The 12,692-nt window shown below is 39.8% G+C and overlaps 2 protein-coding genes across 3 annotated transcripts in view; one reads left to right on the top strand and one right to left on the bottom strand.

Moving 5' to 3' along the window:
• itga11a (integrin, alpha 11a) overlaps positions 1 to 12,692 on the bottom strand; it is a 107,514-nt gene that overhangs the window by 74,422 nt on the left and 20,400 nt on the right. The window contains exons 2-3 of the mRNA XM_048184459.1: positions 3,451 to 3,611; positions 3,293 to 3,325 (exon numbers count right to left, since the gene is read on the bottom strand). The gene's annotated coding sequence lies outside the window, so the exon portion shown is untranslated. The remainder of the gene's footprint in view (positions 1 to 3,292; positions 3,326 to 3,450; positions 3,612 to 12,692) is intronic.
• The window catches only part of coro2ba (coronin, actin binding protein, 2Ba), a 45,051-nt gene continuing 38,479 nt past the window's right edge, over positions 6,121 to 12,692 (top strand). The window contains exon 1 of one of the 2 annotated variants that reach the window (XM_048184460.1): positions 6,121 to 6,360. In XM_048184460.1, coding sequence (XP_048040417.1) covers positions 6,346 to 6,360 — 15 coding nt within the window. In that variant the 5' untranslated portion in view covers positions 6,121 to 6,345. The remainder of the gene's footprint in view (positions 6,361 to 12,692) is intronic. The other variant, XM_048184461.1, reaches the window with a different exon arrangement.

The raw sequence follows: 12,692 nt of genomic DNA on the forward strand, positions 1-12,692 counted from the left end.
ACAAACAGCACCCCATATTGACAGAAAACCACAGAATTGTTGACATTTTTGCAGATTTATTAAAAAAGAAAAACTGAAATATCACATGGTCCTAAGTATTCAGACCCTTTGCTGTGACACTCATATATTTAACTCAGGTGCTGTCCATTTCTTCTGATAATCCTTGAGATGGTTCTACACCTTCATTTGAGTCCAGCTGTGTTTGATTATGATTGGACTTGATTAGGAAAGCCACACACCTGTCTATATAAGACCTTACAGCTCACAGTGCATGTCAGAGCAAATGAGAATCATGAGGTCAAAGGAACTGCCTGAAGAGCTCAGAGACAGAATTGTGGCAAGGCACAGATCTGGCCAAGGTTACAAAAAAATTCTGCTGCACTTAAGGTTCCTAAGAGCACAGTGGCCTCCATAATCCTTAAATGGAAGACGTTTGGGACAACCAGAACCCTTCCTAGAGCTGGCCGTCCGGCCAAACTGAGCTATCGGGGGAGAAGAGCCTTGGAGAGAGAGATAAAGAAGAACCCAAAGATCACTGTGGCTGAGCTCCAGAGATGCAGTTGGGAGATGGGAGAAAGTTGTAGAAAGTCAACCATCACTGCAGCCCTCCAACAGTCAGGGCTTTATGGCAGAGTGGCCCGACGGAAGCCTCTCCTCAGTGCAAGACACATGAAAGCCCGCCAGAAGGACTCCAAGATGGTGAGAAATAAGATTCTCTGGTCTGATGAGACCAAGATAGAACTTTTTGGCCTTAATTCTAAGCGGTATGTGTGGAGAAAACCAGGTACTGCTCATCACCTGTCCAATACAGTCCCAACAGTGAAGCATGGTGGTGGCAGCATCATGCTGTGGGGGTGTTTTTCAGCCCCAGGGGCAGGACGACTGGTTGCAGTCGAGGGAAAGATGAATGCGGCCAAGTACAGGGATATACTGGACAAAAACCTTCTCCAGAGTGCTCAGGGCCTCAGACTGGGTCGAAGGTTTACCTTCCAACAAGACAATGACCCTAAGCACAGAGCTAAAATAATGTGGCTTCACAACAACTCCGTGACTGTTCTTGAATGGCCCAGCCACAGCCCTGACTTAAACCCAATTGAGCATCTCTGGAGAGACCTAAAAATGGCTGTCCACCAACGTTTACCATCCAACCTGACAGAACTGGAGAGGATCTGCAAGGAGGAATGGCAAAGGATCCCCAAATCCAGGTGTGAAAAACTTGTTGCATCTTTCCCAATAAAGACTGTATTAGATCAAAAGGGTGCTTCTCCTGAATACTGAGCAAAGGGTCTGAATACTTAGGTCCATGTGATATTTCAGTTTTTCTTTTTTAATAAATTTGCAAAAATGTCAACAATTCTGTGTTTTTCTGTCAATATGGGGTGCTGTGTACATTAATGAGGGAAAAAAATGAATTTAAATGATATAACAAAGAGTGAAAAATTTAAGGGGGTCTGAATACTTTCCGTACCCACTGTACTACATTCTACCATACAACAACAAGCACATGTACAGCACTGGATTATAATTTTAATTGTAATGGGTTATTCAATATTAAAGTTAATACATTTTAAGTATAGGGGAAGATGGAGGAAGATGCCACCCTAAAGAACAATGTGCATTTACTTTTAAATATTTTAACATATTTAAATGTGAGTTTAGTAGGCTATATGTGTAGAATGATGATGCATCGGCCAATGTGTTATTAAGGGAAATAAATAGGAACATGTAAAAATATTCAAAAAGACCATCTTACCCCACCTCTGGTGCAAGATGCCCCCCTACCCCAGGTACATTTTTACAGAATGCATAAATTATTTTTTTAAATTCTTATAACTATATACAGTGGTGGTCAGAATTATTGGCACCCTTGGTAAATATGAAAGACTGTAAAAATAAATCTGCATTGTTTATCCTTTTGATCTTTAATTCATAAAATTAGCAAAAATAAACAATGGTGCCAATAATTCTAACCAACACTGTATATATATATATATATATATAGATTGCACATATTTCAGTTTTACTCAAAATAGGGTGATGCAAAAATGAGTACACCCCACAACAAAAACTACTGCATCTAGTAGTTTGTATGGCCTCCATGATTTTTAATGACAGCACCAAGACTTCTAGGCATGGAATGAACAAGTTGGCGACATTTTGCAACATCTATCTTTTTCCATTCTTCAAGGATGACCTCTTTTAGAGACTGGATGCTGGATAGAGAGTGATGCTCAACTTGTCTCTTCAGAATTCACTATAGGTGTTCGATTGAATCACTTTCACCCTGTTCTTCTTCAGAAATCCAACAGTGGCCTTAGATGTGTGTTTAGGATCGTTGTCATGTTGGAAAAGTGCACGACGACCAAGGGCACGGAGTGATGGTAGCATCTTCTCTTTCAGTACAGAGCAGTACATCTGTGAATTCATGATGCCATCAATGAAATGCAGCTCCCCGACACCAGCAGCACTCATGCAGCCCCACATAAGGACACGGCCACCACCATGTTTCACTGTAGGCACCATGCATTTGTATTCCTTACCTTTGCGACACCATACAGTTTTGAAGCCATCAGTTCCAAAAACATTTATCTTGGTCTCATCACTCCAGACTATAGAGTCCCAGTAGTCTTCATCTTTGTCAGCATGGGCCCTGGCAAACTCTAGACGGGCTTTTTGTGCCTGATCTTTAGGAGAGGCTTCTTTCGTGGACGGCACCCATGCATGCCGTTCCTCTGCGGTGTACGCCGTATTGTGTCACGGGAAATCATCACCCCAGATTGGCTTTGTACTTCTTTAAATAACTGCAGTGAACTTGCATGCCGATTTTCTTCAACCCTTCTCATCAGAAGACGCTCCTGTTGAGTTTTAACTTAGGTGGACGACCTGGACGTCTCTGTGAGATGATTGAAGTTCCATCTTCTTGTAGCCTTTACCTTTCTGGTGTAAAGAAATGCTTTTCTTTCTCAGGTCTTGTGACATTTCTCTTCCATGTGGTGCCATTGCTGACAGCATAAAATGGGAAGGGGTTTTAACACCCCTTTTTAGTCAACTATCTGCCAGTGCCATTGTTTTGTCTCAAGATGCACACCAGTAATGTTTTTTTTCTCTAAGGCATTTTATAAAAAGCTACTTAAATGTCATAATTGAACTCAGGTCTAATCCTGGCTTAATCTAAGCCTTGTCTGTGAAACTGGGCCTAAAAATATACTTAAGTGTACTTCTTTTTTTCACATGGGACCCATTTAAATGGCAATTTCACCCAAAAATTACACTTTTGTCATCATTTACTCACCCTCATGTTGTTACAAAGCTGTATGACCTTCTTCTGTGGAACACAAATTAAGAGATTTTTAAAAAATGTTTCAATATTTGTTTCCATATATTTGCGGAAAAATATCCCTTTAATACTTTGAGGTTTAGCTATTATTTTCCATATCCTATGTTACACACCTTATTCCTTTTGTGTGTATTCCATAAAACCATCAGCTAATCAGCTCCTCTCCTGTCTCCATCCTGGAGGCCCTTAGTTTTTCCTTGGCCCCTGACTTCAGAGGAAGTGGTTTCTGAGCAGACAGTGTGTAGCTGGAACATTGTGTCATGTACATGGGAAGCTGTAACCAAAGAAATGCACATTAAAAGTTCCACTAGAGTAACACTTCTATGCAGACAGATCTGGTGGACAGTCAAGCCAGGATTGAGGATCTGCCTTGAATCAAACCATAAGTAAGCGAGTATGTGCTCTGGTGTATAATACTACCACCTAGTGTTAACATTCTGTTAGTGAACAGAACATTGGGAGATATCCTGTCCACTGTTGCAAAGAAAACCTTTTTAAGTTAACACATACTGCACTCATCACTGTCTATTGTAAAACAACACTTCCAAGAAGTTCCTGTAGAACTTCACTTCCAGATCCAGTCACAATAATAAAGGCCTATTAAGACAAATTCCAGGCATGAGCAGATTAGATATTTAATGTATTTTATGCTCTTATCTCTGTTTCTTCTGTAGGTATAATTCCAGGATCTAGGGCTTTTTTGAAGTCCATGGCTTATCTCAGTCATGTCTCCACACTGTTTTAATGAGCAGACGGTATGTACTCTGCATGCCTGGACAAAAATAATTTAACTATAAAGACAATGTTGCATTTAAACATAATCTCCTAGCATTATTCTAAACATAAGACATAATGACCCTTAATGAGCTTTAAGATATATTTAGCCAAGTTAAGGGTTTGTAGTTAAAGTGAAAGGATAGTTGAAAATTAACATTCTGTTATAATTTATTCACCCCTCTTTGTTATTCCAAACCTGTATGACTTTCTTCTGTGGAACACAAAAGAACATTGGTAATCAAATCTGTTTTGGATATACTTGTATGTTGTTCCAAACATGTATTAATAAATACATGTTTGGAACAACATTAGTAAATTAAGACAGAATGTTCATTTTTAGATCAACTATCCTTTTCTTTTGGGTGCCTTTATGTTAACTTAAGAAATTAAGATTAAATGATGACCCATTTAAAAAAGGCTGCTTTAGCAGTAACCATGACAAACTTTCAAACTAACTATGAAACTATTTTGAGATACTTATTTCAAAGCACTTTTTTCCCCTTAATTTGTGACATCAATGCATGGAAATTTATAATTTCAAGTAAAAGCATGCGTTTGCATTTCCATTCATCTGAATTGTATAGTTGCTTGACTGGCAAAAACAAACACAGACACTGGTAAAACATCTACTATAATATGATGAAACATTTGCAATATATGCTGCTGGCAAAAATGGAAAACATTTAAAAGTTTGGGGTCAATATCTTTTTTTTATCTTTCAGTTATTATTGCTCCATCTGCCATTTTTTGATATTGTCCTTTCTTGCTTACCTAGTCTGTTGATTCAGCTGTGCACATCCAGACATTCTGCCCTTGTCTAATGCCTTTCATAATGTTGGGAACATGGGCTGGCATATGCAAATATTGGGGGCGTACACCCCGATTGTTACGTAACAGTCGGTGTTATGTTGAGATTCGCCTGTTCTTCAGAGGTCTTTTAAACAAATTATATTTATATAAGAAGGAGGAAACAATGGAGTTTAAGACTCACTGTATGTCTTTTCCCATGTACTGAACTGTTGTTATTTAACAATGCCAAGATAAATTCAATTTTTGAATCTAGGGCACCTTTAAAACACTACCGCACACCACTGTAATGTAATGTCCATATTTCAGAAATGTACAGTTCTAAGATAATACAAATCACGCAGTTAGCTAACATCATGTATTAATTTTAGGCAGGAACAAGTTCATTAAAGTAAATACTACAAGTTGTAAACATAATGATTACAATATATAGTAAATCTGGCAGTGTTGATTCAAAGTTGGAGTCATCTTAAGTCCTTAATTTTTGGGTGAACTATCCCCTTAAATTTGTTGTTCAATAATTGTAACTAGTGATGTAATATTTCCTCGGCCCACAAGAGGGTAGCAGAACATAAAAAACTGCAGTTCATCCTACATGTTTTCTCAATCATGGATTTCTTGCAACAGTCATAGGATCTTAAAATATTTTTTTCTGGCTCTTTACACTTCTCTCTGTAAGAAAGAAGAATCTTGAGCATGGTAATATTTTTTGAAGTATATGCATTTTAATTAAGCAATTAATATAGCTCCAAACATGCTGTATATCTTGAAAATCTTAGAAACCATATTCCTCCAAAACACTTGTTTTGTGTATTTAATAATCCCACATTAATTAATATGGTTCTTCTTTAGCTGTTTTTTTAAAGACTTTTTTTTTTTTTTTTTTTGCTTTATGAATTTTGATTATACCAGCCAAGTTACATTTTATTGTAGTATAAAAAAATAAATACTGTAGGGAGAGAGGGGAAGAGTTTTAATTTTAATTTATGTTGTATACAGAAAGCTAATGAGTGAGATTATGACACGTTGAACATGGTGATGCAGTTGTGGACATCAATAATCTTCATTAGCACATGCAGTAATCAGATTGACAGCATGGAAGGGGAGAGAGAGAGAGAGAGAGAGAGAGAGAGAGAGAGGAGTAGTAGTAACATGCTGAGCTCACTTCACTGCAGTATCCTGACTACAGGACCACGGCTGCCGCGGCACTGATAGGCTCAGATACTTAGCGAGAGACAGCGACTAGACCCTCCCTCTCTCTCTTCTCTTCTCCTCCTTTTTCACAATCTCTCGTGTCTCACTCTGCTGTCGTAGAGGCTGCAGGCTGCACACGCTCAGTGAGTCCATCTCTTTCTCTCTCTCTGTCCCGCTGTCTCGCTCAGCATTTCAGGAACAGGAGCTGACTCTTCTGCACTCTTCTCTGCATGACTGTCACAAAGGTAAGCGTGTGCTGGAGCGTGTGAGGCTGGGAGGGGCTGCTGGGTTCGGGCTTCACTGCAGTGGGATGTTCTGCTGAATCTGTGACTGTAGTGTGCTGCAGTGCCGGACAGGTGGTGTATGTGCGTTTATGCAGGTGAATCTTCTACCTGCAGGATTTGCTATGCGATACAAACTTCTATGTGCATTTGTCCGGCTGGATCCCTGTGTGTGTTTAATATGCGAGTGCCTGTCCCGCAGTAGGGCAGTGGGTCTTGGCTGGGTGAGGCATGTTTGTGTGTGTCTGTGTGTGTGTGTGTGTGTGTGTGTGGCTTCAGCAGACTGATTACGAAGTGGAGCTCTTAATCCAGTGCTGTCCTGCATTAAGCCTGAGCTGTGCTTTTTTTTTGCTGAGGATAGACTGAGCACGTCACAAACTACAGTAGGCATGACTGAGATAAAACGGAGAAAGGAAAAGAAGAAGAAAAGAGGGTGGAAAGGGATATAGGGTAAATTCAGATAAAAAGGGCCACTTTTTGGCATTGATGTCATGATGAAGGTCAAAAAGTAGCCTAATTTAGCTGAAATCATTCTAGAAATAAAAATGTGGATCAGGCTGAAGTAATTTGTCTTCATTGTGGTTGTTTGAATGTTTATCAAAGTGTGTTTAAGTTTGATTTGCCTGAGCCTTTGGACTCTCACAGCTGAAATCCTGTCGCTGCTGGCTAATTGAACTAAATTTATAGAAGTTGGAGAAAAAACACTCTATAAAATTAGTGTTAATGCAGTACACAAAGATGTTTGTTGTCAAAGTCTTCCTTAGTCTTTAAAGCTGGAAACAGCAGGTCTAAGGTCTGATATTGTAGAGATGGTCATAAGATATAACACCACAACAGGTGCTCATATAGAATTAATTAAATCAATAAAAATAATAATAAAAAAGTCAATTATGTGCCGTATACATTACTTGAGTCTGTGACAAACATTGAGTCCCAGTGTTCATGCAGTGATGTGTTGCATTCCCAGCTGAATTACCCACATGACGCAGGTGCTGACTGTGTAAGAACTGGTGTGTGTGTTTTGCTCTGATGGAGAAGCTTGAGATGTTGAGTAGGGGCTCGAGTGATGGACACTGTACAGAGCTAAATGACCTTGGATTGTTTGTGTATGTGTGCTGACTGAGCAGAACAGCCCTCTGTGTCAGACAGTGAGAGACAGAGAGCGATTCCACTCAAGAGTGTGTCTGCATTTATGAGAGTGAGTGCGCATATACACTAGTGTCTGACCACACAGCTGTGTGGCAGGATATCCTCTCAGACTCTGGAGACTGAAATGGTCACACACCCAGACTGTCATGAAGAGGACAGGATGCATCTCTTACTGCAGGGCTATAAAACAGCTGGCTGCACGTCACTTCCTCTCACACATTAGCTATGTGTTAAGTTAATAAATCAATGTGGATGTTAATGTTAGGAACTACAGCCAAAAAAGCTTCATATTCAAAAAACCCTCCACAAGATTACATATTTTATTCAGTAAGAAGGGAAACAAAGTGTACAAAATTGCCTCTCACACGATCTACAAAAGGTCACTTTAAAACAGGCGTTGGTTAGCTGGTTAGCACTAGTGGGCTACAATTTTTTTACATTTATAGCACAAATAAAAATACATGTATTAGCACACGGACCGACAAATAAATTATTTTAGTTAAATATTTACCAAAAAAAAAAATTCTAAATAAATAATAGAGTTTAGCTAGCTATGCTAGTGACAGCAAAATAAACCTTGACAGACTGGGCTCTGAAAAATACCTTTATAAACAATAATCAGATGTTAAACATTTCTTTTAAAAGCCAAAATTGAATAAAAATAGTCAACCATCTGAAAGTCACACCATAATTCCTACAATAACTTAGCGATATGAAATCTACAGAAAAACACAGTAATCAATTTCATATAAAAATGCAAACAAAATGGGTGGATTGGACAGCTGAAGGAGGGGTTAGAAAACAAGGTTAGAAGGTCAACACATGTGCCCTCATGCCTTTGTTTAAAGCTTTGCATATCTTTCACCCTGAGAACAGATTATTGTGGATAATTCCCCAATATCAATACACAGAGTCAGGCAGACGTCATTGTGCTTCATGATCACCGAGTGTGCTTTGAGTGTATTTATTGGGATATTGTGAGAAGAGTCCTCATCTATGGTGTGCGTGGGTGGGTTTGCACATATGTGCATGCCAATAGGTCAACAGGAAGGTAGGAAGCTTACAGGTGTGTTTATAAAGCTAAGAGACAATTGCACATATAAACTGCACAGAAAGACAATTGTCAGGAGTGTTTGAGTGACTGAAAGGACCCTGTGTGGGTAGGAGGACTGTAAAGTTACAGGTGCAAGACACATTATCATAACTGACCTCGTGCACAGAGTGGGTGTTTTTTGGCAGAGATGTGCATATTTTATATTATGCACATCTTATATATATATACATATATATTACACACACACACACTATATTGCCAAAAGTATTGGGACGCCCCTCCAAATCATTGAATTCAATTTGATCATTGAATTTCCTCACTACTAAATATTCCTCGGTCAACTGCTAGTGGTATCATAAAGTGGAAGCAACTGGGAACAACAGCAATTCAGCCACGAAGTGGTAGACCATGTAAAATCAGAGAGCGGGGTCAGCGTTTGCTGAGGTGCACATTGCGCCGAAGTCACCAACTTTCTGCAGAGTCAATAGCTACAGACCTCTAAACTTTGTGTGGCTTTCAGATTAGCTCAAGAACAGTACATAGAGAGCTTCATGGAATGGGTTTCCATGTTCGGGCAGCTGCATCCAAGCCTTACATCACCAAGTACAATGCAAAGCGTCGGATGCAGTGGTTTAAAGCATGCCGTCACTGGACTCTAAAGCAGTGAAGACATGTTCTTGTGAGTGATGAATCACGCTTCTCTGTCTGGCAATCCGATGGACGAGTCAGGGTTTGGCGGTTGCCTGGAGAACGGTACTTGCCTGACTGCATTTTAAGTGTAAAGTTTGGTGGAGGGGGGGATTATGGTGTGGGGTTGTTTTTCAGGGGTTGGGCTTGGCCCCTTAGTTCCAGTGAAAGGAACTCTTAATGCTTCAGCATACCAGGACATTTTGGACAATTTCAAGCTCCCAATTTTGTGGGAACAGTTTGGGGATGGCCCCTTCCTTTTCCAACATGACTGCGCACCAGTGCACAAATCAAGGTCCATAAAGACATGGATGAGCGAGTTTGGTGTGGAGGAACTTGACTGGCCTGCAGAGAGTCCTGACATCAACCCGATAGAACACCTTTGGGATTAATTAGAGCGGAGACTGCGAGCCAGGCATTCTCGCCAACATCAGTACCTGACCTCACAAATGCGCTTATAGAAAAATTCCCATAAACACACTCCTAAAACTTGTGGAAGCCTTCCCAGAAGAGTTGAAGCTGTTATAGCTGCAAAGGGTGGGCCAACTCCATATTAAACCCTACGGATTAAGAATGGGATGTCATTAATTTTCAGGTGCACATAAAGGCAGGCATCCCAAATATATATATATATGCACGGTTCTGGATAAATTGAGAATAAATTTTTTGTTTAAAATAGAGATTATTCTTTTCCCATGATTCTGAATAGACAACTAAAATGAGATAAAATATCATGTAATTTACTGGAGGTTCTGACAAAATGAATGATTCAATGACAAATACATTTTTTAACAGTCACTTGTCGCCACCAACTGCCATAATGATGTAGTTGATACAATCTTTATTTGAAGCATCAGGTTACTTTCAAAAGGTGATTTACTCTATTTTAATCCCTATGTACCTTACGCCTGTTTCACACGGCAAGCGTGAGCGGCGCGTGAGCGTGACTACATCGTCACTGCAGCTGCAGAGACGCGTGAGTATTCACACTGGAAGCGTTTGTACGGCATCACAGCAGCAGCTCGAAGCTACATATAAAGTGAGCATTTCTTTACAAAGACAGCTATAAATTTGTTTTATAAGTTGGTCATTTATAAACTTGATAGTCTTGAAAGTTAACATGGGGAGGTGTACAACATTTGCATATAAACGTAAATAAATAAATAAATAAAAATAAATAAAAGCCTTGTGTCATCCATTGCTGCCCACGAATGAGGTAAGCTTTGTGTTTTACATCATGTGCCACGTGCACGTTTACAAGACGGCAAACTCGGCGAAAAAAGCCAGCAAACTCGGGTTTGATTTGGGTATGCTAGAGCCTAAGCTGTCTGTAATAATTACAATAATGTTCATGTATCATATTTTCTGGCTAGTTTATTTTAGTTTTTTATTACCCACCATACTTTTGTTACGGTTGTGTGTAGGAGAGAGTGCACAGACACGGACTTCAACGTACAAAGGGGCTTAATCACCAAAGGACCATAACAACACAAAGCAAACAATATAACCGACAAGGGAGTGCAGAGGGTGAGTCCATTATAAGGGTGAGATAACGAGGTGATCCAGGTGAGGGGAATCCATGCTGATGGTGAGCTGATAAGGAAGTACATGCAGGTGTGAGACAGGGAGGATGATGGGAGTTGTAGTCCGGGACAGAGGGGATCTGTGACAACTTTAACCCAAACTGAATAATTAAAAACAAGTTTAAATGGGTAAATTTTCTATAATTATTTTTGATTCTTAATTTTCTTTTCTGTCATACTCAAATTCTTGTTAAAACACATTAGACGTGCTTATTCTGTGCATTTTGAACACCTTTTGTGTGAAATTATATTTATTTTGTCCATCAAAAGTGTGCTGTCACTTTAACTGAGCGTCAGCAGCGCAGCAAAAGTAGACTCGGCGCCGAAACCCCCGCTTCACTGCTGCTTACGCGACGCACCTGCTTGACGCTTATGCGCTGCTCCTGCTGCCTGTGTGAATGCATCCATTGGTCAACAAGCACACCGAAAAAATATGCACTGTTTACGCTACGCTCGCGTTACAGTTTATAGGGGTGGTTGTGGCCTAATGGTAGGAGAGTCAGACTTGTAACCTGAATGTTGCGAGTTCAATTCTAAAATACCACCAGGAAACGACTAAGGTACCCTTGAGCAAAGCACCTAACCCTAACCCCCAATTGCTCCCAGGGCACCGTGAATGACTGCCCACTGCTCCGGGAGTGTCACTTCACTTCACTATATCTGAACTACAGACTTTTATCCCAGCACTTTTGTGATAATTTGAATTAAAGGTGATAGAGAGGATTTTTTCGTCGCCTGAGAATCCAAAGACTGTTACTGAGTTTTTGAAATGAGCGCATGCGTAAGAACAACCCCCCTCCTTCACAGCTCATTTCAAAGGAACGCCTCCCAAAACTCGTGCACGAGTATTGGAACACGAGTGTTTACCACCGGCATTCGCTGTGTCGTGTTTTTTGGATTCATTATGTCGGACTCACCGCAGGTAACTCATAATCTGCAGTTGTTATTCCTGTCTCCTGACAAAAACATTGCATGCAGCGCCTGTGGAGTGTGGAAAGTTACTGGAGCGCACAGCCGCGCTCGTCTCTCACAAGGAACGTCACGGCAGTGATTGACAAGCCAGAGGGCCAATCGTTTACGCGATGATCGCGTAAACGATTGGCTGATGTTTTTAAGGCCCTACCTCGTGCACAGATGATGTATATTAATATTATTACTTTCAGTGCACCTAATAAATAGTCTTTTATCAGTTAGTAAAGACAGTTTCAAGTAATATTGCAAAAATGTATAAAACAAAACATCCTCTTTAGCACCTTTAACAAAAGCAATAATGATACTGTGTGGTTAAAAAGACTGTCTGCAAAGCAGTTTCATACCTATAAGCATCTGCGGCAGCGCCAACTCCAATGCAGATTTGGATGTTCACTGTGATCGTACCAGTCAAAGTTTTAAGAGAACCGTTGTCATTTAGGAATGAGATTGTGTGAGTGTTTGAATAAAGATTGTGATATTCAAAATTTAAAAATGTCAGTCTTTCTCTTCTGAAAAAGAAATGCACCACAAATATCAATGATTTTTGTCTAATCAAATGCTCTCTAGAATGAAAACACCCTCGCTCTAATGTTATCTTAAACAACTAGCAAGTGGCTAATCATGGTTCATGGCTGTGAAATAACTAAAGCCTATTGGCCATTTTTAAAAAAAGGAGTCCTTCAATACATCTCCCCCAAACATCAATAGCAATAGGAAACAGCCCCTATTAATCATAATACCCCTAGAGAATATCTCTAAAGAATTCCTAACAAAATTTCTATAAAGCATGTTAGTACAAATCACAAATAAATAACAGAGTAACGGCAGGCACAGTGTATAGTACATGCTTG

This window comes from Megalobrama amblycephala, linkage group LG3 (assembly GCF_018812025.1).
Source record: "Megalobrama amblycephala isolate DHTTF-2021 linkage group LG3, ASM1881202v1, whole genome shotgun sequence".
NCBI classification, from domain to species: domain Eukaryota; kingdom Metazoa; phylum Chordata; class Actinopteri; order Cypriniformes; family Xenocyprididae; genus Megalobrama; species Megalobrama amblycephala.